This window comes from Tiliqua scincoides, chromosome 5 (assembly GCF_035046505.1).
Source record: "Tiliqua scincoides isolate rTilSci1 chromosome 5, rTilSci1.hap2, whole genome shotgun sequence".
NCBI classification, from domain to species: Eukaryota; Metazoa; Chordata; class Lepidosauria; order Squamata; family Scincidae; genus Tiliqua; species Tiliqua scincoides.
Window position 1 is genome coordinate 27,913,137 of NC_089825.1, and position 27,494 is coordinate 27,940,630.

General features: G+C 44.9%; 1 protein-coding gene across 2 annotated transcripts in view; it reads left to right on the forward strand.

Annotated features, from left to right (window-relative positions):
• Window positions 1-8,487: 8,487 nt before the first annotated feature.
• Window positions 8,488-27,494, forward strand: part of DYNC1I1 (dynein cytoplasmic 1 intermediate chain 1) — a 251,207-nt gene continuing 232,200 nt past the window's right edge. Inside the window, exon 1 of one of the 2 annotated variants that reach the window (XM_066627128.1) lies at window positions 8,488-8,531. Coding sequence is in view for 1 of the 2 variants with exons in the window: in XM_066627126.1 (XP_066483223.1) it covers window positions 23,251-23,289 (39 nt within the window). In the remaining variant the exon portion in view is untranslated. Of the gene's footprint in view, window positions 8,532-23,227; window positions 23,290-27,494 lie in introns of those variants that run through there. The other variant, XM_066627126.1, reaches the window with a different exon arrangement.

Genomic DNA, 27,494 nt, shown 5'->3' on the forward strand with positions numbered 1-27,494 from the left:
TTATTCTTTTAAATCTCTCCACAATTGGGGAAATAGCACCTGCACCAATGTTCTGCAATAATGGAAGTGCTTACACATTATGAGTAGAGGAGCATTTCAGGAGGACTCCATCACACAAAACAGGATAGGTTGTGCCCTCTCTCAGGGGTAATATCAGGGGTTGGCCAGTTCATGCCCTGACCACATTTATCAGAGCAGTGTTTCTCAAACTGTGGGTCGGGACCCACTAGGTGGGTTGTAAACCAATTTCAGGTGGGTCCCCATTCATTTCAATATTTTATTTTTAATATATTAAACTTGATGCTACCATGGGATGTGACTGCATTTGGGGAAGTGTTACAGACCTGTACTTTTAACAAGCTACTATGTAGCTTTTAACAATGTTCTTTTAACAATGGTAGTAAATAGGACTCACTCCTGGGTAAGTGTGGGTAAGATTGCAACCTAGGATTGTTACAAATTTTCCTGCTTGATGATGTCACTTCCAGTCATGACATCACTTCTGATAGGTCCTGACAGATTCTCATTCTAAAAAGTGGTTCCCAGTGCTAAGTGTGTGAGAACCACTGCATCAGAGGAACCATCTGGCCAGTACAAGTGGCAGTGGCATTACTCAAAATGAGTGGCAGTTGTGGTGCCCATTGAACCATCAGAAGGTAAGCAGAAGGCATCAAAGGAACTGAGTGCAGGGCTTTGTTCAAGGGCCCTCAGCAATCTGAAGTTGGCATTACTCTTTCATTACACATAGAGCATTATCAGATGGTCACCCGTTGTCAAGAACCCAATTTGGTAGTGGTCCTATTTTTTAATGGATTGTACCCAAAGAACGTAGATCATGATTAAGCACTGTTGAAATCAGTGAGACAAGTTAGTTGTGAGGAACTGAAGCCCCTTAATTTCCGTTAAACTGAATCATGGCTAACTTTCTTTGGACTCAGGACAATATGTTTAATTTACTGGTTGGTTAAGCTCTGGCATACCTCTTAAGCCTCCTTCAGGCTAAGGGTGAATTACTACAATTTGCTGGAATGGAAAATTTAGCTTCACAGTATGTAAATTCTCACTAGTTCTGTTAGTGAAGCAGCACTGGCAAAGTTCTTGCCTGTACAAACTGGAAACCCCAGTACAGAGATCTATTTCTCTTTCTCTCTTTTCTCTTGTTAAAGAAAGAGCATTAGTGAACACAGACCATTACCATGCTTGACTACTTCAAAGTAAGTACAATATCTTCACCAAACATAATTCCAGCAGCAAAATAATGTTAGTCTTTATTATGTTAGTCTTTGCCTGTTAAGGTGCATGATGCATCATTTGCAATCTGACTTAAGGCCTTAAGGAGATTAGATTCCCAGAGAACATGCAAAATTATATAGGAAAAGCATCAATTTGCACTTACTGAGCAACAAGTCAGTTTGGTTTAGTAACCTGTAGAGTGGTACATTAAAATAATGAGCTTTGTGGAAACCTATGGAGAATCTGATTATCAAAATCTGTCACATCTGACCTTTGCTGTCTGTATTGTAAGGCAATGGGCAGCACAATCCAAACTTGCACTGGAACAGGCTGGCGAGACTGCACTGTATCCAGCACAAGTTTGGGGCTGGTTGAGGTTTGGCCTGAGGCAAGGAGAAAAAATTCCACTTACCCTGGGGAGAGCTGCAGCAGTCCCAATGGGTCTACTTGGATCTGTGCTACCTAAAGAGATGGCGCAGATCCGAGCAGAGCAGCCTGGGGCTGCTCTGTGCCACCTGGGAATGAGGCTAGGATCTGGCACACCTGCTGGATCCTGGCCCCACCTCCCACTCCCTGCCTGCCTGCCCATGGGCCTGCCTCCCACCCTGAATGCCTTCTCCTGACCTCCTCCCTGCCCTCTGCTCACCCCCCCCCCAAACCTCTGTGCTGTCCTGGAAAGGCCAACATGAATTCACCAGGCTTGGTTGGCGCAGAGGCTGAATCTGGCCTCTGTGGACCGGCATGTGTCCCTGTGCTGGCTCAGCCGACTCGCGTGGAGGCACAAACGTGCTTTATGGCACATTTACAACCCTCCCAGATCAGCGCAAGGGACTTGCACCGGCCCAACAAGTGCTTAGGATTGTGCTCTGAGATAGATAATTTCTATACTCCCTTTTCTCTACTCTTTCATGGTCTTAGAGCAGAAAAAATGATGGAATTATCAAGTTAAAAGTTAGGTGTAGCAGATAAAGTCACCACATTATTACCACTAATAATGCCATAGTATTGTATGGCTTCTCTAGACCATTATTTATATGCAGTGTCTTAAAATCTGAGCATGTTTCCTGATACATCACTATATGCTCTGTGCACAGAGACATAATGCACACCTTATGGCATTCTTGTTCGGTAAAATTTCTTGTTCAGTAAAATTGGACGTAACACTCTCCTGGGAGATTTGTGACTAGGAACTCCTGAGGGTTATTTTTTAAGTTATTTTTTTAACAAGGCAGGCTCACAGACTGAGAGCACATGTTATAGCCACCTCACTGAAGCTAGGCAGGCCTAGGGCTGGTTGATGCCTGGTTGGATGACTATCTGGGAAGGAATCCCATGCACACCACCTTGAGTTCCAAGATGGAGAATAGGCAGAATATACATGAAATAGTTAAAAGCAACCATGCCCCCCACAGTGCACAGAGGGGTCTTTTTGCCCTTTCCCCAGATTTGTTCCCTTTCTAACCCCCCCTGAAGCTATTTCCTCATGGAGAAAAAACATACTGTATAGATATAATACCTCTTCCAACACCTTGGCCCTTAAATGATACCCCCATGGTGGTTTTTGGTAGATTTTCCCCCTGTTGCAATGGTTTACAAATGTAATGCTTTGTTTTTTTTTCCTGTGGGAGTTGGTAGCACCCCGTTACTCAGAAAAAAGAAAGAAAAGGGAACCATTCAGGAAAACATTAGCATTTGGGCTAAGCTTGCTCCCCCCTTCCTATGCCTGTTGATCCTAATGTCTGGGGAAGTGGACAAGTCCCCCCCCCCCCCACTGTACAATGTTACATAGATTCCTGCCCATTTTCTATGTTCCACTTGATTCTCAAGTTCAATAGGAGTCCTTGAGAATCAAGTCAATTGCTATACTAGGTTCTCCTTGGTGTGATGGAATGTTGAAAGGGTACTCTAGTATGCATGCACTAGCAAAATGTCCAGCACAGTGATGGATTGGATGCATGTTCAGGAAGAATCTGTAAACTCCAGAGAATCCTGATGTGTTGCAGTTCATCTCTGCTTACATTGCATCTCTTCTTGGATCTATCAAGCTGGGTGAAGGTCAGCTTTCACCCCTTCCACAGCAGAGTCTTCTAATGTTGCACCACCTCACAGTTGAATGGCAATTACTTGCACCGGAGAAAGCAAAAGGGCAAAGTTGGAGACATCATGGGTGTGAGGGCTAAACTAGTGAATAACTAAATCTTCCTATTTGCATAGCCATACCTCTTCACACCTACATATAATCCAACATTGGGACCTGGCATATATAAGCTACAAAGATTTAGCTTTCATACTTGGACTTGGCTCAAAGTAATTCTAGTTTATCCTTTTACTCAATAGATTAACATTCCTTAAACAAAACATTTCAAATCTATTCTGCTGCCATTTAAAATCAGTTTCATCTTAAACCATTCCTGAAACTTTCTGGATCTGATGGGAAAAAGGACATCTGTTCATCTCCAGTCAGTTTTTATTAATGGACAATCTAGAGTCATTTGTTTTAGTACATTCTGAACATATTAGATGTTCAAGTATCCTTTAAACTAATCTGGGAAGAATCTTATGTCAGACCCAGTAGACATCAGAGGGTTGATTATTACAGTGCTCACAAGTTAATATTAGACCACTCTCCCTCAACAGCTTGGTGGAGATTAAAAAAGAAAAGAAGTAGACCATGGCATTTGACAGTGTTTGTCTGCACAGTACTTTTCTGTATTGCCAAATTTCTGGCCCACACTTTGCCTAGAGAACATGCCCATTGTCAGCTAATTAGCTTCCCTTTGTTTCCCAACAATGGCCCTACTTCAGCACTGCTGAACCCCATTACCAGGGTAGCTCATCTGTGCAACCTGCAGAGGTCCTCCTTCCTCTCCTCTCCTGCTAGCAGCTTCACCAGCCACCACAGCAACACCTTGGTCCTCAGCAGGTCTTGGGCATGGCAGCCACACACCATTCTCCAGTGTCTCTGGCAGTCCCCGTTCCAGTAATCTTCAGAAGTCCATTTGCCCATTGGTCAGTCAGTGAGCAGGTCCAGTAGTCCATCGGCCAGTCCATTACTTCCTTAGTCCATTAATCCATCAGTTTATTCTCTCTCCTTCTTTCCTCCTGTCCACACCCTTTTCCTTCCTGCAGGTGCTGCTTTTAACCCTGAGAGCCATTTTGCCCCCCAAGTGGCTGCAGCTGTGCAGCACTTGCACTGCAGTCTGATGTTAACCCCTTGCTTGCCTGGTCACTGTTGACACCACACCCTATCACAGTGGTTCTCAAAAATGCCCCAGCCAGAGAGCCCTGGCCTCTGCCCCCTTAAGGGATGGGGAGGGGGGAAAGGTAGTGACACAGTGTGCTAGATCTCACAGCTTTGGAGGGGTGCAGGGGCTTGCTGCCACTTACCAGAGCCGGCAGCAGCCTCCCAGGGGTTCGGGGAGCCCCCGCACCAGCCCCCACAGGGCTCCCCAACATGCAGACAGTAAAAGTCACAATTGTGACTGTTATGTATGCAAGTTATGCAGGATCGAAATCTTGCGTAACTGATTGGTCCTACCATCCATTGATTGTATCCATCCAGTCGATTGGCCCTCTACTCAATTGCACCAATCATGGGGAGTCTGGGCGGAACAAAAGGCTGTAAAAAGCCAGGCGTGTTTGCCTTGAGTCAGATTCATTGCCAGGTCCTGTTCTGAAGATGGAATAAATGTATTATTGCTATGCCTTCCTTTATTTGCATGGACCCACTATATAACACTGGTCATGAGGATGGGATTTGATTCCTCCATGGTTAACAACGCTAGAACTAAGAGCTGATTTGCTTAGAGCTGATTCATCACCGGGGAATTGTCGCCCCAGATGAAGAAAGAAGGACCAGCTTCCATAAGCCTGCTGAGCTGCCACAATGACCACCCGAGGTCACATCGAGGAATTTGATCCAGCTTCCCCAGAACTATGGACACTTATGCAGAATGTCTTGAGTTCTTCCTGGAGGCCAATGCAGTTAAAGATGCCGCCCTAAAGTGGGCCACCTTGCTCAGTGTCTGTGGCTCTGCCACTTTTGAAATAGCCCAGAAACTTGTGGTACCAGCAGAATTAAGGGCTACCAGTTATAAAGACATCATGGCCCTCCTGAAGAATCACTTCTTGCCCCAGCCGTCCTGTACTGCATGCCGCCATGCCTTTTACAAGTGAGATCAGGTTGCCAGTGAGTCTGTTCCAGCTTACGTGTCTGTGCTTTGTCATCTTGCACGAAGATGCAAGAGGGGGCAGGAGGTCTGATCTAGAGGGTAGAGCCTCCATTTGCCTGAAGATTAACATCCACAAGGTCGCCAGTTCGAGGCCACCGGCACCGTGCGACCTTGAAGCAGCTGGCAAGCTGCAGCTGAGCTGTTCCATCTGCTCGGAGCGTGGGAGGATGGAGGCCAGAATGTTAAACCAGATCGGAGTGTAACACCTTGAATGTAGTGGTTCTTGAAAGAAAGAACCTTCTTTCAATTTGTAAAAATCCCTGCGTGGATTTAATAAGCCTGCCTATGTAAACCGCCTTGAATAAAGTCTTGAATAAAGACCAAGAAAGGCGGTATATAAATACAGTATATTATTATTATTATTATTATGTGAATTCCGAGACCTGGAAGAAATGCTTCTCGACCGGTTCGTATGCGGCCTCTGGGATGAAAGGATTCAGAGGACGCTCTTTGCAAAGGAAGAGCTGACCTTTCAAGAGGCTGTCAAGGAGGCGCTGGCATTTGAAAAAGCAGAAGAAGCAGCATGGGAGTTTTGTGCCTCTCGCAGCCCAGCCATATCTTGAAAAGCTGAGGCAGACTACCATGAGGACATAGCCTCAGACCGTTTGGAAGAAGGGGAGGTGCTACAAATTAATTGAGGTATGTTGAGATGCAATGATCACCAGGGACCACAAGCACCTAGACCCGGGGCCCGGAAAGCCTCCAATGTCTCCAGCCAGGGCCCTTGTGCCAGCTGTGGGGAACCGCATGAACTGGTTCCGTGATGTGACTTGTTGGGCCTGCGGAAAGAGGGGCCATATTGCCTGTGTTTGTTGTAGTAAGCCTTCTTGGGCTCAGAGCCAGAAAGTTCTTCAGGGGTCTGTCAGCCAGGAAGAGCTCTACACTACTTCAGTACACCCCATCCAGAGCATCCGTTTGCCAACCAAGGAAAAGGTACATGTGATTGTAGAAATTCAAGGGTCTCCCTGCGTAATGGAAGTGGACTCTGGATCAGCGCTCTCTATTATTTCTACAGAGACTTTTCAGCGCATTTGCCCTAAAAAGGACCCCAACCTAGAGCCGATTGGACTTTTGCTTACAGATTTTCAGGGCAACTGCATCCCCGTTCAGGGTGCAGGTAAGTTTCAGGTTTGTTATAAACACTTTGATGGGCTCCTGGATCTGGTGGTTGTTGAAGGCCATCACTCCAGTCTCCTCGGCCTTGCGTGGTTTGATCCTCTCTGCATCCAGGCAACTGGGGTCCAGAGTATGAGCAAATTAAACTTTGATGCTGATGGCATTCATCCTGCAACAGACAGAACTTCAGAAAGACCACCGACTTCTGAGATACGAGAGGCCATTCGTGGGTTCAACCCAAGTGACCAAGTGTATGTCCGGAACTATGTAAATGGTCCAGCATGGATCCCAGCAACCGTCATTAGAGTCACCAGTCCTGTTTCTTATGAGTTTGCCATCCAGGATGGCCAGACTCTCCGCCATCATGTGGACAAAATGCGCCGCCGCCTGGTTAACTCAGAACCCACCACGCCGATTCCAGTCTCCTGGTAACCAGGTCTTGCCACAGACTGGAGAGGCCATCACTCCTGGTGTGTTACTGCAGGAACCAGAGACCTCCCTGGACTTATCTGAGCCACCTGATGTCAGTGCACCTATGGGGAGTCCCTCTGCCATAGCTGTGCCAACCCCAGAGCGGACTAAGGAATCAGAGGTTCTGATACCAAAGCCTTGCCACACCTTGAGAATGTGGGTACAGCCCCGCCACTCTGAGGACTATGTTTGTTAACCTTGAACTTGGTGGGGAGGGGTGTTATGTATGCAAGTTATGCAGGATCAAAATCCTGCATAACTGATTGGCCCAGACTTATGGCTGGCCAATCAGGTGATGGATGGAAATCCTACCATCTGATTGGCCCTCTAGTGAATGTTTCAATTGCACCAATCATGGGGAGTCTGGGCGGAGCTAAAGGCCATAAAAAGCCAGGAGTGTTTGCCTTGAGTCAGATTTATTGCCAGGTTCTGTTCTGAAGATGGAATAAATGTATTGAGCTGTTATCTCTGTGCCTTCCTTTATTCACATGGACCCACTATATAACAGTGGGTTTCGTGAACGCAAAACCAGAAGTGGTCATGATCGTGTTTTTGAGGGTCTCTGCAGCATGGGGAACCCACCATTGATGGGGTCTTCTTGCTGCTCTGGTGCATGTGGGAAGGCTCTGGCTTTCCTGCTGGTGCTCCATCAGTGGGTGAGTTTGCACACACTGCTGGAGTGCCTTTTATGACTGGTTCTTACTGGTTCTTATGACTGGTTCTTACTGCTTTTATGACTGGTTCTTACAACAGTCAGCACCAGCAAGAAGCGTGTTCCACTGCTGCCTGGCTCTGTTAGGATTGGGTCATAAGTAACATGCTTCATACATTGATGAAAATGTATATCTAATTTCCACCTTTGGTTCTAACATATTCTTCAGGGTTCCAGTGCCAGGGGTTTCTGTAAGAACTGCTGGCCTTTGTGAAAGTATAGGTAGAGAGCCAATATCAAAAGTATAGTTCACCTAATGATCCTGTTAAAATCCAACATTTTTGTTAGATCAGCCTGTCTAAGAACATTTGTGAAGCTGAGATTTGGTAATAACAGAACAAAAGTAACAACCTCGTTAAAACATGTACAAGTTTAACTTTTTGGTCAAGTAGACAAACAACCTGCAAATACTGAGATGTTTAAATTCTACGACGAAAGGGACTGCAACTGATCTATGCTAGTATGCTTTTGCATTACTCAGCTTGACCAAAGGTTGCAAATTGAGCAGCACAGGCAGAAGTTTTTTTATCAGAATTGCAGCAACAGCAGTGTACTTTGCTTTTTTTAAGCACATAGAAGCCTGAGCTTGTTTCAAAGCAAATCCTAACAGGGGCCTTTGGGGTGGGGGAAACACGCATTCTGCTGACATGCACTGTCACAAAAGTACAGTAAAGTGCTTTGTGATAGTGCAGGGCCCAGGCGTGCCAGCGGGAAGGCCATAGTCTTTCTGCTGGTGCTGATAGTCATCGGGAAGCCTGCTGGAGCATGTAAGTCCAGCACAGGAGTGGGAGGAGGATGTGTTACCTCCCACTTGAGCAGCCATTACTGGGCTAGAAAGCTGAAGCAACATCTCAAATGTATGTCATCTTCAATCATTTAAGTACACTCCATTTCCAATTTCCTCTTTGTTCTGATGCACTGTGTATTGAGTTCTAAAAATAACTCATTTATTTGTAGAAATTAATTTTATAACCAAATTATCCCCATTAAATATTAGTGATGGAAAGGTTAGTGGAACAGCAATCAGAATGTTTAAATGGAAAAGCAAAGTTGTTTCCTGTGGCAGTAATGATACACAAGAAAGCTGAGTATGCATCTTTTTAAAAAAATACCTGTTGCATGTTCAACGAAGATCCCATTTCTTTCCTCACTTCCCATATGCCAGTTTTCTTAGAATATACTACTGTTTTTGCCTGTGCTTTTCCCTCTCCATTCACATTTTATTGCTAAGAAAAATGCTGTGGTTATCTCTTGCTCTCTTACAACAAGAAAATGCTGCATTCCAACAAGGCAGCACTCCTCCCATTTGTTTCTGTACTAGGGTCACCACCTTTCAAAGAACTCAAGGACCTCCCAGTGTTAACTAGTGACCAGATTCTACATGCTGTACTGCCAGAGAAGCACATATGACCTGGCAAAGAGGGTGACATGCTGGTGCAAGGTCATTACATTGTGCCAGCAGCACAAGACTGCATCAACACAGCGGTGTGGATTGACACTACTACATCAGCTACAGCACTGTTGGAATATGGCACGGTGGCAGCAGTACAAAATGTTAGGTAGGGCAGAAATGAGCAGGGTTGGAGACAAGCCACCATAAGTATCCTAATTTTCATCCTTTGCAGAACTGCTAGCTCAGTGCCATCCTGTTTACCTGGTATGATGTAATAAGATGATAAAATGGGTACTGAGACATACCAGTGAGGTTGCCCTGCTCATTTGCTTTATGTGTATTACTGCTTTGGCTATATTGTACCAAATCAATCTTTTCATAATTGCAGCTAAGATGGTCTGTAGGAGTGTCAAACATAAGGCCCTCTTTATCCAGCTCATGTGATAATAGGGCTCTTTCAGAGCTGCCCTTTCAGCAGTGCTGCTACTGCCAATGCACTGGAAGGGAGAGACAGAAGGAGGCCTCAAAAGGCAAGGAACACTATGTGGGAAGATGCAAACCAAAGGGAGTGAGAAAGGAGGACACTGCCAAAGCACTGGGAGAGCCCAGTTATCACACAGGGTGTCCTTTCAGCAGCCCTACTTCTAATGAGGAGTCACTTTGCAGAGCACTTCTCAGCTGCTGGATTGCAAAGTGATGCATCAGCAGAAATGGTTCTGCTGAAAGGGTGGCCTGTGTGCTAATTTGGCCCTCCCATATCTTAAAAATATGATCAAGATTTGCATATTTTCTCATCTGTCATTCGTAGCTAATGAGTTCCTGCATGAGAACAAAGCTTATTTTAATGAAGATTATAACAAAACTTATTTGAACAAAGATTATAACAAAGATGGTGGCTTGTTTCTGGCCACCATCTGCTTAAGCCATTTCTGCCCAACATGGCATATATGCAACAAGGACCAAATGTGGACATCTGTGGGCCAAGCAAAAATGGGTTAATGACATCAGTTCCTGCTTAAATATTTCACTTCCAGCTGTCAGCAGGAGCCATGAATGTTATTTGGCCCACTGTATGAAATGAGTTTGATCTACAGGACCTTGGTCTACATCAGGGTAGGTCATGGGCCTGTTAAACACCAAGTTATCCCCTGGAGCACCTTCCCCAATAGGAAAGGCATTCAGGACTTTGCAGTTTAGAAAAGAGGCAGCCAAGGGAGGACATGATAGAGGACATAGTATGTAAAGTGCCGAGGAAATAGATTGAGATCATTTTTTCTCCCTCTCCGACAAACACTAGAACCTGGGATGGCAAGGGATTCAGAACAGGAAAAGAAAAGGAAGTACGTCCTCACACAGAGCATACTTAATTTATGGAATTCACTGCCACAAGATATGGTGGTGGCCAATAACCTAGATCAGTGGTTCTCACCCTTTTTAGCCCGGGACTCACTTCTGAGAATGAAAATCTGTCTGGGGCCCACCAGAAGTGATGTCAACAACCTGGAAGTGATGTCATAGCCAGAAATGACATCATCAAACAGGAAGTGACATCACTGGGATGTCAGAGCCGGAAGTGATGTCATCAAGCAGGAAGTTCTTGCCTAGAAACTCAAACTGTAAATGACAAGAGACAGTATTCCAGCTCAGAAGCTTCTTCCAATTCTCCCTGCCCTTGCTACCATTGCTATCAAGCAAAAAATAAAACAACATCTGGAAAAAAAATATTTGTGTATTTATTTATTACTGTTTTTATTTCTGTCTTTATTTACAAAATCTCAAGCTACTTCTTGTTTTGTGCTTGAAACTAACAAACACTGATGTGGCTATTGATACTGTGCTCAGCACTAGGCAGAAACAAGTGCGCCCTACTCATGCACCTCAATACAAGAAGTAGCTTGAGCTTTTGTAAATAAAGGAAATAAAAACAGTAGTATCCCCCTCAGAAGGAAGATAAGCAGGGATGCTTCCCCTCATCTCCCCCAAGCCTAAGCACATCTACTCAGAATTGACTCCCATTATTGGCAATGGGGCTTACTCCCAGGTAAGAGTAGACAGAATTGCAGCCTAAGAGAGAAGTAAGAAGAGGGGAAGGGTGCACATCAGAGAAGCGGCTGGGGGAGTAGCACTCTCCCTGGGTGCTTCCCCCCCCACATGCCAGGCTTGCCCTCCCTCCTCCCCCACCTCCTGGGTGCTCTTTTCGCAGTCAGGCCAGGCAACCAGGGATCTCCCCTCACCCCAGCAAAGATATAAAGAGAGGACGTGCTAGCCAGGGGAGGAAAGGATCGTGGCTTCCAGGTGATTTCAGAGAGGGAGAGAGGTTGTGATGCAGAGGACGAGAACGGCAGTGGGGTGGTGACGGCGGCGATGCTGCTTTCAAAGCAGGTTCACAAGAGGGGAGATCACGCGGGTCTGTCTCTGCTCACCCAAGCCCTGTGTTCAGGTCTCCACCTACACTCTCCAGCCCAGTCCAGCTGCGGGGGGGGGGGGAGCTGCTCTGTCTTGCAACCCTGAGGAAGCCCATCCCATCAGGGCAGCAAAGCTGACAAAGGTTGGTGGGGAGAAGCCTGGCTGACTTGTCCACGTCTCTCCCAGTCCTTCTTTGCTTGCAATCCAAGCCTGCACTCCGCAATTGGCCCCCCTGAGGGAAGCCTCCAAATGCTGAGGGAGGTCCAGCTGGAAGGCAGCAGCACACTTTCTGGGGAAAAGCGGCACGCTGCTTTCTTTGCACATGTGCAAGCCACTCTTAGTTACATCTCAATGCCGGGAAGTTTAAAATGGCGATGCCTAGGCTTTGCCCACTTCCAAAATGGCGTCGCCTAGGTCTTTTGCCATCTTCCAAGATGGCTGCCACCAGCTTCTCACGACCTACCAGAAATCGGGTTGCAACCCACCAAGTGGGTCCCGACCCACAGTTTGAGAACCACTGGTCTAGATGGCTTTAAAAGGGACTAGAAAAGCTCATGGAGGACTATCAAAGGCAACTAGTCATGGCTACACACTATGCACTACCTCTGGGTTCAACTGCATTATGCCTCTGAATACCAGTTATAAGGGAGCAGTAGTGGGAGAGAGGTATGCCTTTCTCTCCTACTTGTCAGTTTCTGAGATGCAGATGGTGGGCCATCTTGGGAAGGAGGATGCTTGTCTACATGGGTCTTTGGCCTGATCCAGCAGGGCTCTCCTTAAGTATTGCTGGCAAAATGCCAGCAATAATAAACAGTTTTAACAGCCCAATCCTACCTAAATCCCTGTGCAGTAATGCACCGGCACCAGTGCTGGCTACACTGCATCCCATGGGGGATTTCTGGATGCTGGAGATCACCTGGGGGTAAACCCCAGCAGCCACAATGGGTTCAGCTCGGACCTTGCCAGTGAAATTGCTGGTGCAAGTCTGCGTTGATCCATGCAGGTGGATCAAGCTGGGGGAGGGGGAATAAGATATGACACATGCCAGTGCCAAAAACCCGCTCCCTCCCAGGCCCAATCTGCCCACCCCCGCCCCTGACATCACCTCATTCCACCCTCCCCCACGCCATTCAACCCTCTCCTAGCCTCTCTCACTTGCTACTGCCAGGATATACCTCCTCCTACCCCTGTGCTGGACTTGTGCTGGTGCCAGAGGCTCCGGGTGCCAGAGGCTCACAAAACATCTGGGTTTTGTGCTATCACAAAGTGTTTTACATAACTTTTACAACAGCGTGCACTGGTAGAACGTGCATTCCACCAGCAAAGGCCTTCCTTTGGATTGGAGTGTAAATGTTCTTTTAAAACAGAGAGTGGGTTATTAACAGTATATAAGTATCACAGTTAATTTCATGCCATTTTTGACCTTTCACCAAGGTAACAACAGCAAAACAGGTGAGGACATAGCTGTTAGGCAGCTCATCTTCAGTCAAGCAGGATAAGTGCAAACAGATATGCTTCCATTAGAGGAAAACCTAATAAAGCCAAATGGCATGAAATCACAAGTATGAGCTCAAACAGACTAAAATACGGCTCTTCAGAGTGCCCTGTCAGCAACATCCCCATTCACCCCAAATAGGTGTTATCAAGAGCAGGCCTCAGGGAGTCACAGAAAAGCACTCTACAGTGTCAGGTTATGACAATTCTTCTTGAAAAGAGAGGAAAATAATGTAACAAAATGAAACAAACATATGTTCCAGACCTGGAAGCAAAATAACCTCTTTGTGAACTCAGTTCCTGACAAGGCTAATATGAAATCTTAAGCACACCATTTACAAAGATGTCGAATAGAGTGATATTATTTTGCTATCCCTGTGAATTTTGTCCTGATGGACATGGCTACCTGGTTTTGATCTATATCATTATTTCTCAAGCAGAAATATATACATTGGTTTTTCCCCTTGTTCTCAAGCCTGACAGACATTTAACTGCAACTCAGAAGCTTATCTTTTTACAGTTTAAAAATGCCTGTACTGCTTTTCATTAAAACGTTCAAAGTGATGTACAAAGATACAAAGTTTAACATACAAAAGACCATTAGTGTAGAATATAGCAGGAGCAAAATTACAGCCCAATCCTCCATAATGCCCCATGAGATGATGCAGTGGTGCCAATGCTGTGTCCAATATATCCTGCAGGGGAGTTTCAGCCTTCAGAGGCCTCTTTGGGGTAACCCCAAGGCAGTCTGCCAGGTCTGCTCAGACCTGCACCAGTGATATCACTGGCGCAAGTCTCTGTGAATCAAGCCGAGGAAGGGGGTGAGGATCTGGTGGGTACCGCTACTGCTGAACCTGCTCCCTTCTGAGGCCCAATCTGCCCTCTTCCCTGCCTCGTCACTTCCCCTTTCTGCCCTTACCTGCACCGTTCCACCCCTCCCCACCTCCCTCCCACTCCCCGCACTGTTTTACACGCAGTGGCAAGTGTCACTGATCTGTCACTGTACGGACCTGGCTGGTTGCTGCTTCTGACTATGGCCAGGTAGCTCTTTCTGACATGTAGCACTTATGACAGTCAGAATGTGCGATATTCTGCCAGAATGCACATTCTGGCAGCATAACAATAATAATAATACATGTATTTATATACTGCCTTTCTTGGTCGTCAGATTTCTCCTCAGACTTTATTCAAGGCGGTTTACATGGACAGGCTGTTCTAAATCCCCGTAGGGATTTTTACAATCAAAGAAAGGTTCTATCTTTCAAGAACCACAACATTTCAGATGGATCTTTTTGATCTGGTATCACATTCTGGTCTCCGATTTCCTCCCACGCAAGCTGACAAGCAGCTCCTTCATCTCTCACATGGAGGGCAGCCAAGACGCTTCTTTGCTCACAACAAAGAGCAGGTGGAATAACTCAGCTCAGCTTGTCAGCTGCTTCAAAGTCTCACCAATCACGGTGCCGGTGGCCTTAAACTGGCGACCTGCGGATGTTATCTTCAGGCAAATGGAGGCTCTACCCTCTAGACCAGACCTCCTGCCCCCTAACAAGCACTTAGGATTGGACTGTTAGTCGACTCAAGGTCTCCTCAGAAAAGAAGGTTTTGATCTGAGAGGCAGTGAAATGAACCACTTTGCAGATAGCCTTGCAAAGCATTGGGGCTACACAAGGATGACACATGCCTTCCCACCAGCTGAATCAGCTATTTACTGTTGACCCTGCTTGAATGCCCCTGTGTGCACCCCTCTACTTCCCTACATGGCGAGCAGACAGATTTAAAAGAGTAGCACTCTGGCCTGGAGGTTTGCTTTTCTCTTTCTCTGTTGCATTCCTCCTGGCCCAATTATAACACTAATGGCTATACCATCTTAGTAATATGCTATACTGTGTAAAGGCAACGGAGGATTTTTTTCTTTTAAAAACAAACCATTAGCGGTATTTATTTAGCTGCAAAAGCATTGGTTCAGAATATAAACTGTCTACCAACGACTAGTTAAGTTTTTCTAACAAAAATCTTGATCAAATAATTTTCGAGACTTTGTAAAACATAACCATACAGATATGGGCTTTGTGCGCTATTTGTTTGGGTAGAAAAGCCCCCAGGGCAGTTTTGCAGATAGTTTGTTTTCCTTTTCAGTGGTTTCCTCTGCAAACCATAGAAATAGCTGTGTTAGTTTTTTGATCTGCAGGGGTGGAGTTAGAGTGTGTGTGTGGGGGGGGGGGTTTGAAGGAGAAGATTTCTGTGACACAAGAGTGCCTCTCTTGTGGTCACATCTGCATAGCTGATTTTGTCTTTTCTTTTAATCCTGCATTTTATAACAAGAAAAAGGCTTAAGCAAGCAGCACAAATATGAGTGGTTACACTAAAATGACAATATGTGTTCAATTGGAGGGGAATGGCAAACTAATGAGGGGTGCCTGTACTCTGTGTCTTTCTGCCACCTCCATCCAGCCTGCCACAGAAGAGTCACTTGATTGTCTCTCCAGTCCACCTCACTGAAAACAAGCAAGAAGAGACTTGGGCCCACATTTTCTTATGCATTTCCCCCATAGTTCCATGTGGGAAGAGAGGCAAAGTGTGACCCCTCTTCTAACTCCCTGTTATTTGAAACAGGAAGGCTGGAGGTTGGAGGTAGTGTCTGATCTGGAGGGAAGGAGGTGGGTGAGAAGAGGATTGTGCCGCACCACACCTCTGGATTGCATCTCTCTAAGCTAGGTAAGCTAGGAGGAGGGGTTTGTGTCACCCAGCACTCATGCTGATGGCATCACCCCCATGATGGACCTCCTCCCATACCAAACCATACAGCATAAATGACAATATCATATGCACAACCTAAGTGCAGTGGCATCACTAGGGTTGGTATAATCCCCATTAACTTTATTATTTTAATATATTGCAGTACAGATCACTCAACAAAACACTGACCAACAAAAAACCAGTGGCCGACTTGATGACACTCACACAATTGAATAAGTGTTCTAGAATTAGTTGATACATGGAAATGAGAGCTGACTTATACTAACACCTCATTGTTTCCCTGCTGTGTCATAATGACACCTCATTGGCTCTTGTAACAATAAGTCTCATTGGTTAGTCTTGAGTTTAAAAAAAATCCACTTTTCATTACATAAGGCAGTTGTATTTTCCTTTTCTAGTTATTTCTCCATAACTTTTGATATAATACAGAGAAGTAATTTTGGTTTATTTCATTGCATTCCGCATGACATTCTGCATCAAATGATATATAAAATGATCTATAACATGATTATAAAAAATACCAACATTTCACAATTTTAGCTAGTAGTGGTGTCACCCCTCCTAAGTATGCCATCCAGTGTGGTCTGCACCCTCCTCACTCCCCTAGATGCCACTGGCTAAGAGGGATTGGCAGTGGCAGGGGGGTAGTGGATTTTGCAAGTTGCTGTATCTTGGTCTCCAACCAGGTCTGATTACAGGTGAGCTGTGCTGCTGCTCTGGTATTGTGTGTTTTTTTTTTTGCCTGTTTGGTTGGTGCAATTTATTGGGATTTTTTTCGTCATACTAAGTTTATTTTTAATGCATTTTATTGCATTATTTCAGTGTGGTGTTAGCCACGTTCAGTAAGTGCCTACTGTATTAGGAGGGGAAAGGCAGGATATAAATATATTACAAGCAAGCAAAGAAATCCCTTCTCTGTTTTCTCCTCCTAAGCTTTCTGGAATTCTTGTCCAAGGGAATAGTAAAATATCATATTGTGGTGTCTCGATTCAGTATGATAAACACATTGGGCAGATGACTAGTGGGATATTGGCACTGAATCAAACCTGGCAAACCTGGATGTCAATTCAGGAAAGACTAGAGTCATCTGGGACAACACGCTTGTAATAAAGACCAGCTTAGTGCCCACTGACGTCAATGAGACTGCATTAGCAACCTGTGTTTGGGGCATACTTCCGCCTGAGCAGTAGTGATTGACGTCAGCCTTTGCCATGCGTGACATTCCCAGCTGTGAAGAGATCACTGATCACTCACTTTTAAATGCTAAGTGATAGGCTAAAATGTTCTTTTCCATGCTCACATCAGGCCGAGTAATTCATACTTTTCTCCTGCCTGACCTCCTAGCATTGGAAGGTTTTTGTGTGAAAAGTCACAGCCACTATGGATGCCCTAGATACACTTCCAGAACATGACAGTTGGCTGATGCAGAGGATGGTCCTCGTGTTGCCCTTAAAATGCCCTAGGTGCTGTTTATACAAAGTGAGAGAGCATCTGAAAATGGGCATAAAACTATGTCCTATGTACTGCGCATTCTGAGAAAGTGCCCACTCCCGATCTCAAACACACTTGCTTGACAGAACATTTAACTCAAATCAATGAGATTTGATTCATAGGAAGCATTTATTATTACATTTACAAGGATGTATCTGCACCTTTGCAACACAAAGTTTACAAAGCAGTTCCTTTGACAAAATAAATGAAAAGATGGCTTCCTGCCACAGAGGGCTCACAATCTAAAAAAATATACAAAAGAGACACTAGCAAACAGTTACTGAAAATGCTGCTATGATGAGGTAATAGAGGAAGTTGGTTTCTCCCTGCTGAATCTAAGAGAACCAGCACTTCAGAGGTGCCTCTTATCTCAAGAGCTGCAGTCCAAGCCCGACCTTATGATCATAAATGACAAGTACAGAATATGACATGCGCTAAAAGCACAAATTGATGAGCAGGCTTAATTTGATACCTGTGAAGAAATCTGAGATCAAATCCAAGTTTGGGGTTGAGTTTGAAGGGGTTTGATCTAGCACATTGGTCACCTCCTATTCCTAGTTGAGGGTCCAGTTGACCTTCTGTCTCTCTGGCAGACATTGTCAGGGTGTGCATGTGTAATCTGTCCTTGTCTAACTGCGGTACATAGGCTTCTTTCTCTCTCACTCCCTCTCTGTTATTTAAAGATGCTATATCTTACTTTATGAAACTTGTGTCTCCCACTAGTGTTGGGGTGCCTTATGGCACTTTTGTGACACCCAGCATGGCAGTGGGGCTGGAGTGCTGGCACTGTGCCCAATAGGCTCAGGCTCATAGAGTTCAGACCCAGCGTTGCTTAGTTTCAGTAAGATGGCTATATAATTTGTCCTAAGCCTATATCCATACACACAACTTGCTCATCTGCAGAACGTAATAGAGATGTGCAATATTAGCTTCTAGAGTTGGCAAGCAGAACATAGCCTCTGTGTTGGCCAGGTTCAGGATATATATGCTAAGTCAGGTCTTTTGCCTGAGCAGTGTGTTCTGCTTGCTGCCCAGATTCCACCTCAGGACTGCTGACCATCAGGAAGGGACCCTTGGGATGATGTATATACCCTCCAGGTCTACCACAAAGGAATAGACCCTGTTCACCATTTTGGCCAGTCATATCTCTTATATGAAAAGGATCCTGAGCAACATCCCCCCCTATGATAAAATATGAATGGAGTCATGAAGAGAAAGATAAATAGGCCCCGGACAATTCTTGCTTAACCTTATGGTTTATTAAAAGGGCCAGACTTTATACAGCTTTGCCTTGTATGTTCAGGTTACACTGACAGAAGTGGTATTTTCATTAATGTGCTAATGTTTGAATGCAAGCACCATTTCTTTCCATTGCATTCTGTCTACTTCCTTACAATCCAATTCTACCCCTGGCAGGGCACCAGGTACGGTGATCCCCAAATAGTGACTGCTGTATCCTGCCGCCCTGCAGAGGCTGCCGGAGGTCTCCTCAGGAAAAGGGGACTTTTTCCTCTTTCTCCAAGTAAGGGTGCAGTGGTGCTACCCACAATGGGGCTACTTGAGTCTGCGCTGGCTGTTTTGCCAGCACAGTCTGCAGAACCTCCGTGTCGGTCATTTCAGGATAGGATAGGATCCCACCACCTTCTGGGCTCGTCACTCCCTCTGCCCCAAAAACCCACATGGCCACCTGGTGGCCCAGCTTACCCTTGGGTGCTCCTGAAATGTCTCCACTCAATGCAGAGGCTCAGCGACAATGGTTCCTCCTTCCTGGGTGCTGCAAATGTGCTTTATGGCACATTTGCAACACCCAGCACTGGTGCTGAAGTTCACCACTGGCACTCAGGGAGAATAGGGTTGGGCCCTTAAACACATTTAGATCCACCCATAGGCTTGTTGTCAGAGATGCTTTGTATAGTGGTGGAAATAACATAGCAGAGTGTTTCTTAAACTGTGGGACGGGACCCACTAGGTGGGTTGCAAGCCAATTTCAGGTGGGACCCCATTCATTTCAATGTGTATTTTTTTAAAAATCTATTAGACTTGATGCTACCGTGGTATGTGACTGCATCTGGGGACATGTTACAGATTTGTACTTTTAACAGGCTACTATGTATATGCTTTAAACCAGTGATTTTCAACCTTTTACATCTCACGGCACACTGATAAGGCATTAAAATGGTCAAGGCACACCACCAGATTTTTGACAATTGACAAGGCACACCAGGCTGCCAGTGGGGCTCACATCTCCCATTGGCCCTATTAATAAATTGCCTTCCCCCAAATTCCTGTGCCACACCTGTGGACCACTCATGGCACACCAGTGTGCCATGGCACAGTGGTTGAAAATGGCTGCTTTAAACAATGATAGTCAATGGGGCTTACTCCCAGGTAAGTGTGGGTAGGATTGCAGTCTTTGGGATGTTTGGGGAATTTTTTTAAACAGATCAGCAACTGCTTGGGAGGGCTAGGAGTGTTCTTCTTTATTTTAAAAATTTTTGTAAACTTTTAATTTACTTACTTGATTGATTTGATATTGTCGTATGGGGGTGTTAAAGATTTTTCTGCTTGATGTTGTCACCTCCATGAAATCATTTCCAGGTTAATGACATCATTTCCAGTGGGTCCCAACAGATTGTCATTCTAAAAAGTGGGTCTCAGTGCTAAAGTTTTTGAGAACCACTGACATAGCATGTTGCTCATTGTCTTATCTAGTATCCAGTTAAGCAAGCTGTGACCCAGTTGGGTTATATTTAGAAACAATTAGGTTCCACATTATTTCAACCAATGGGCAGAAGAAAACAGATCCTATCACGCAGTACTGAAAACCACTTAATGAAAAAAGTGCAGGCTCTTTTTTTCCTGACTCTAAACTTTCTCAAGGTGCTAGTAGTAAGAAATTATATTTTACTGATTTCTGCCATACTTTTTTGGCAAAGTTAAAATAACCCAGTGTTGTTTTACCCTGTCACTTTTATCCGGTTAGCAATGCTTTCAAATACGGCTGATCATGGGGCAGATTGGGACATCATGGGGCAGATTTCTGCATTTAGGGAAGCACCTCAGGAATCATTGGCCTTTAGTCCCAATCAGCTTGTTTTTGGACACTCATTGAGGACACGTTTGGATTTACTTAAAGAACATTGGCAGGGTAAACTTCAGCATATGCCGGTTCCAGTGAAGGACTATTTGACAATTCTTCAGTCAACAATAAAAACTGTGAGGGAATGTGCTGGGGAAAAAAATTGTTCTGGGAGGGGTGTGGGGTGGGTGAGGAGGAAGCATTCCAGGGTGTTCGAGGCATCTGTGCTGGATCCTGACCCTGTTTCCCAGGCAGGGCGGTGTGGCTCTGGGCTGCTCATATCTGGGACTGCTGCAGCTCTACCTAGGGTAAGGGGAAGTGATTCCCCTTGCCTGGGCTGAGCCGCTTTCAGTCCTAAACGTGCGGTGGATACAGGGCAGGCATACCAGCCTCCCTGTTCCAGCGCAAGTTAGAAGTGCACTGAAAGTCTCACAATGCAGTTAATGATCAAGTAAAACAAAAGCAATAAACTAAAATCAATTAGTCCAATCCTACTGGGCCTCTCTGCTGCCAGAGAGTGCTAGAATTTTGGCAGTGGAGACTGTCTTACAGCAATTGCAAAATCCACTCTGGTAGTGTGCAAAGCTACACGCTGTTGGGACATCGGCAGAGAGACCATTTAGCCCACCATGCACCAGAAGACAGAGGGGCACTCTCTGATGACCCTCTGAGCACCCTCATCAGAGGAACACCCTCTGATGAGTCAGAAGCAGGGACAGAATGAGGTGGAACAGGGTGGAATGGGGAAGGGCAAGAGGCGTGTCAGGAGGCGGGAGGGGTTTCACCCAGCATGGGCAACTTGTGCCAGATGTTACCCCTTCATTGCCCCTTTATCTCCTTGGACTTGTGCCACCTAAAGAGCTGGTTTCAAAGGCATAGAGTGAATTACAGTTATCCTAACTGGGCATAACCCATTCATGGGTGACTGAAGACGTATGTTCTCCAGGTCAAGTCACAGCTAGAACTAGCCCAAGTTGGTAAAACACTGTATCTTATCCTTGAGTATCAATACAGCAGCTGCCTCTCTACAAGAAGAAAACTGCGGCCCTGAAGACTGCTTCTTTAACCAACTATTGTTCTGAAGATAGGCTCAGTGTGCCTCTTCTGTGTCTCAGGTGTCTGCCTTTTGCGGTCCAGACTTCCATTCACATTGCAGCTTTCTCCTTCACTTGTTCCCCTTCCTCTTTTTTGACTACAGGCTTATGTCTTTTCCTTGCACCGTGTTGACAATGGTTGATAACCCACAATTATGCTCCTACAGATCTTTTCAGCAGCAATTCTGCTTGTTTGTCTGCATGGTATGTCACAAAAGTTCACACATGCCGTGCAAATTATTTTTAAGTATCTCAGCCAGTAGAACTACATTAACAAATACTAACGTATGGGTGATCACTGGGTTTTGGTCTAAGAAAAGACAGTTTTGTATTCTGTTTGCTTTCTGGAGGCTTGATGAAAGGTGACATTTTCATTCCTTTTTTTACATTTTAGAATAAACACAAAGAAAAATATATGTATAGGCAACCTGTGAATGCTTAGAAGTATAAGTGCTAAAAATAAGCATTTCCTATGGAGTGATTAGCGATGATTTTACAGTAAAGATGAATGATTCATAAAAGAATGAGAGAGCATATAATCAGTGCCTAATAACTGTGTGCATGGTCTATTTGCATTTATAGCACTGCATTAAGTTAATGTGTTCAAAAGCTGATTCTGCAAATCATTAAGGATCAAGATTTGCCTTTCACTTGATGGCAAATGCAAGCATTGATTTAGCTATATAGTACAATGCTGAATAAAAATAGTCAGCTTCAGATGGTTATCGGCTCTGTTGTATCAAGCAAAGAGAAAGGCCTTGTTTTCTAAGTTGTTTTATAGCATACTGGTTCATATTGAACAAATGCATTCTTAATGTTAGTTGATGGACTATAACAGGTGTGGCCAAACGAGCCACATGCGGCTCTTTGACATATAATATGTGGCTCTCAGAAATATGTTGGCTTAGCTCCTTTTTGCATCACAATTAATATAAAAGGTAAATAAGAAATGTTCAAGCTTTATCATTATTTACCAGATATAAACTGAGAGCCCACTGGATTAAAACGTAAGTTTAATGTTCATGGTGAGTAAATATACTTAAGGATTTAAATGCTTCTTAAATATTGTGGTCCTCAAACATCTCTCTTGTGGCTCTCAAACATCTTAAGTTTATCATATTTGGCTCTGATGTCAAGCAACTTTGGCTACCCCTGGACTATAATGTCAGTCTTGATCTAAAAACCCATTGTGGAAGGTGCCTGAAGAAAAACCCATTGTGGAAAGTGCCTGGAGTCATTACTACCTGCTCTTCTTTGTCCCAGTCATTGGATTTGAAAAGGCAAAGGAGAGCAAATCAGAAGAGGAAGTGTGGAGGAGAGTTTTGACTAGAGTGATGGATACACTCATTTTCTACTACATTCCTCTCCTCCAGAATGTCTAGCTCTAGCCCTAGCCACCACCTTTCATTCCTCCACACTGTTCTGTTTCCTTCTTTTTTAAATTCATGGAGTGGAAGCAGGATGAGCATGTGTGAACAGGTATAGGTGCCCCTGCCAATCTGCTGCCTGAGGCAACTGCATCAGTTGGCTTTATCTAGTTGGCAGACACTAGGCTCGTCTAGTGTCTGCCCAACCTTCTCATCTCCATTTCATCTGCACCTACTCAACTTGCTTGATCACATGCTTGTAAGTCATCGGAAGACTTCACAAATCTCTAGTGCATTCTTCTCTTAAGTAAAGGGATCATATCAAATTGTAGAATGTCTTCGGACCCAATCCTACCCAACTTTCCAACTCTGATGCAGCCATGTCAATAGGCTGTGCCCAACATGCTATGGTGGTGGAGCAGCCACAGAGACATCCTCAAGGTAAGGAAATGTTTGTTCCCTTACCTTTGGGCTGCTTTGTGACTGCATCGCTGGCTAGGAAGGGGCCCTCAGTGCTCAAGGAATAAGTTCAGAACCACTTAATGCATACATCAGCCTCACTGCACGAAGAGTCTTCATTCCAGTATCAGCAGTGCCTGACCAATGAAGAAGCAGACCAATGACTCATGTAACACTATCAGAGGTACCAAATACTGCTAGTCTTTGTCCCAGTTGTAACTGATGGAACTTTGGTAATGCCTTGTGCTGGGGAATGTGTCTGGATTATGAGCAGTCTGTGCAGCCATATTTGTTTATTGGTGCTGCATGTGGAAACTATATGGGCAATTTGGATAATAAGATGTGGATAACTGCTGTTTAGATAATGGGTGTTCCACTCTAATTAAGTATCACCCAAAAAGGCATTATGCAGCTTGGATCCTTCAACTTGTTGCTACAGTATGCTGAATTGTTAGACTGCCATCTAGTGGTAGAAGATTCAAGGGTATCATGTTTATAGCATTGTTTCTCTTTTGTTGTTGGTGCAAAATAGCAGTTTGGAGGGGAAGTTATTTTCTGCAAGAAAATAGATTGGGGGGAATAGGTTAACCCCCTTCCCACACCTCAGTCTCAGTTTAGATCAGAGGTCTCCAAACCCTGGCCCAGGCACCAGATGTGGCCCACAGTGAGCCTCTGTCCGGCTCACGACCAGCCTCTGATCCCCTGAGAGCATCTGGCCCGACCAACACAGCCAGAGTTGTGATTGTGGGGTGGTGGAATGAGGGTCCATTTAAGTGTGTGCTTTATTTCTTGGGCTCTGTTCGTACTTGGAGAAGCCCTGGACATTTGAGCCCATTCATTTATTCATTCATCCAAATTTCATCTCTAATGTATTTATTTAAATTTTATATTTAATTTTTTTTCCGACCCTTGACCCTGTGTCAGGTATTTGATGCGGCCCTTCAGTCGAAAAGTTTAGAGACCCCTGGTTGAGATCAACACTCCTCCCCATGCCTGCTATGTATTTTTGTTCCTTAACAGGTGAAATGCTATGACATATTTTGTGTAATTTGATCCTCAAAGTCAATAAGGTGTTAGGCTTAATCCAAAAAAGAACTCTGTTTTATTTCACTGACAGGTAATGTTGGGTAAGTGTGACACATGAGGAGATTCATATGTCAATTCAGGCACAAAGTCAATAGACCCGCCCTCTGTCAGCCCCTTCTTACAAAATAATCATACTAGCCTACCTTCAGGATGTTGTGAACTCTTTTAAAGTGCTTCATGGGGGAAAGACCAGAGAATCAGATTTCTGTACTCCAAGGATAAGAATGCAGGAATCTCACTCCCTCCTCCGCATTGGCTCTTTACACAAAGCAGCAATGCAGGGAGTTCTGGGAATGCTTTGACTGGGTCCATTTGCATCATGGATGGGCCAGCCCTGTTACAATGGCAGTAACTCTCTGGTGGTTCAGACAGGATCTTCCTCAGTCTCTACATGCCTTCTACATGCAAAGCTGATGCTCTATCACTGAACTACAAACCCAGTCCCAGACTAACTTTAGCCACTAGAGTGGTGGGCTAGAATTGTTCCAATTCAGGGACTGGGATGAGGAAGAGCATCAGTGGAGGCAAGCGAGTAGATGGAGGTGGGTACCCTGCCAATCTGCTGTCTGAAGCAATCACCTCAGTTAGCCTCCTGGATGGGCTATTTTCCAGTCCTGCATGAGATCAGAATGCACTGCTCATCAACCAGTTTGCTTTGCTTCAAGCCTACATGATATATGACTCTCCTTAAGCCATTTCTGCCCAACATCGCATATGCACAACAGAGAGCAAATGTGTACACCTGTGGGCTGGGCAGAAATGGCTTAATTGATTCTTGCATTGGGCAGCCCCCTCCAGTTGATTTGATTGGGCATCTGGTTCACTGACTTGTGGAAATATAAGGTCTTACGTCTTATGATACTGTCCATGTAATTCTGTCTTGAGCCATAGGAATGTATATGCCTTAACCATAATAACCAGATAAGCCAAATAGTTCAACAGGACACATTTAGATTTGATTATAACTAAAAAGACATTGCTATAACTCAGGGATGTCCAAAGTTTTTGTCAGGAGGGCCACATCATCTCTCTGACACTATGTCAGGGGCCAGGGAAAAAAAGAATTAATTTACATTTAAAATTTGAATAAATTTACATAAGTTTACATAAATGAATATATTAAAGATGAACTTATATGAATGACTGAAGGTCTTGCAATAGCTCAAGGCTTATAAAAGGCCTTGCACAAAGCAAGGCTGGCCTTTCCTTTGCTACTGCTACTGCATCACAGACATGAAACAACAAGCGGGGGAGGAAGCCCTCATCCCACAGCTCATGCGAGAGGTCAAACAGTTGCCCTCACACTAAGAGCAGTTGCGTAGGGCCAGTGCGGGCTCCAACAAATCTCTGGAGGGCTAGAGGCTCATTGGAGACTGAGGGCCGCAAGCCCTCAAGGGCCGCAAGTGGCCCCAGGGCCGGAGTTTGGGCACCCCTGCTATAACCAAATGAAATATAAAATGGAAACTTTAAAAAAAATGTATGTAAGTATTCCACATGTGGAGACTGTTTAGCTGCAGAGTAAGGCATGAAGATCATTTGTTTTGCAACTACTAATAATTAACTATTATGGCTATATTTTTTGCCAGAAGCTTTTTACTCCATTTTTCTCCTATACCAGCAACTTGACAGGAAGTGAAGAAAACAGCTCACAAGGCCTAGATTACACATAGAGCCTGCAGGCAGCTGACAGGCAATTATGTATAATAAGGTGTTATGAAAACCACAGCACAGCAGGTGCAGCAGTGGAGGAAGAGACAGCTTCCTGCTGGGATTGCATAGAGATCAGAAGGAAAGTTAGTGGATATGAATCAAAAGAACACTGGGGTGGCGGATAAAATGTGAAGCACCAAGGAAGTGGGCCATCTGTAAATCTGCTACAACAATTTGTTAAAAGAGAGGTACCAGGGTTCAAGCCTATGTGGAAGCTGTGTGTTGTCTGTGCACTAATTCCAGACAGGGGGTTAGAGGTGGAAGGACAAGCTGTGATTCATCAACACTCCTGGTCCTTTCAATGAATGGCAGCTGCTGCCAATTTCAGTTGCCACTCTCTTGTTGTGTGCATGTTGATGATGACATAATGTGCTGAAGTCAACATGGTTTATATTTTGCTGTTGCAAGTGTTTGAAAAGCATGGTGGCATACCAAAAGCATGTCCCTGCTGATTTTGCATGTGCCAATGATATGGACATGATCTCTAGTGATGGGTAGAAGTGTTTGAAAATGGTGTTATTTACCTTACTCAGAAGTAGGCCCATTGTGTTCAGTAAGACCGAAAGCCCAATCCTATGCATATCTACTCAGATGTTAGTCCCACTATAAGCTAATGGGGCTTACTCTCAGGTAAGTGTGGATAGGATTGCAGCCTTAGGGCCAAATCCTATCCAACTTTCCATCCCTGTTGTAGTTATGCCAATGGGATGTGTGCTGCATCCTACGGGGGGGGAGGGTAGTTATGGAGACCTCTACAAGGTAAGACAGGGGTGTCCAAACCCTGGCCCTGGGGCCACTTATGGTCCTTGAAGACTTCCAGTGCAGCCCTCAGGGAGCCTCCAGTCTCCAATGAGCCTCTGGTCCTCTGGAGACTTGCTGGAGCCTGCACTGGCCTGACACAACTGCTTTCAGTGTGAGGGCGACTGTTTGACCTCTCACATGAGCTGTGGGATGAGGGCTCCCTCCACTGCTTGCTGTTTCACATCTGTGATGCAGTAGCGGCAGTAAAGGAAAGGCCAGCCTTGCTTTGTGCAAGGCCTTTTATAGGCCTCGAGCTATTGCAAGACCTTCATTCAATCATAGAAGTTCTACCTCTAGTATAGTAAACATGTAAATTTATTCAAATTTTAAATGTAAATTAATTCTTTTTTTCCCTAGCCCCTGACATAGTGTCAGAGAGATGATGTGGCCCTCCTGCCAAAAACTTTGAACACCCCTGAGGTAAGAGAACATTTGTTCCCTTGCCTCAGGGCTGCATTGCAGCTGTACCGGTGCTGGAAAGTTAGATCGTATTGGGCCCTTAGGCACCTATCTTTCTCACCAGAAACCTCAAGGATGGGAAAACTACTTTCAGCTTGATTCAGGATTGGCTTTTAGGACCTCACTCCTAA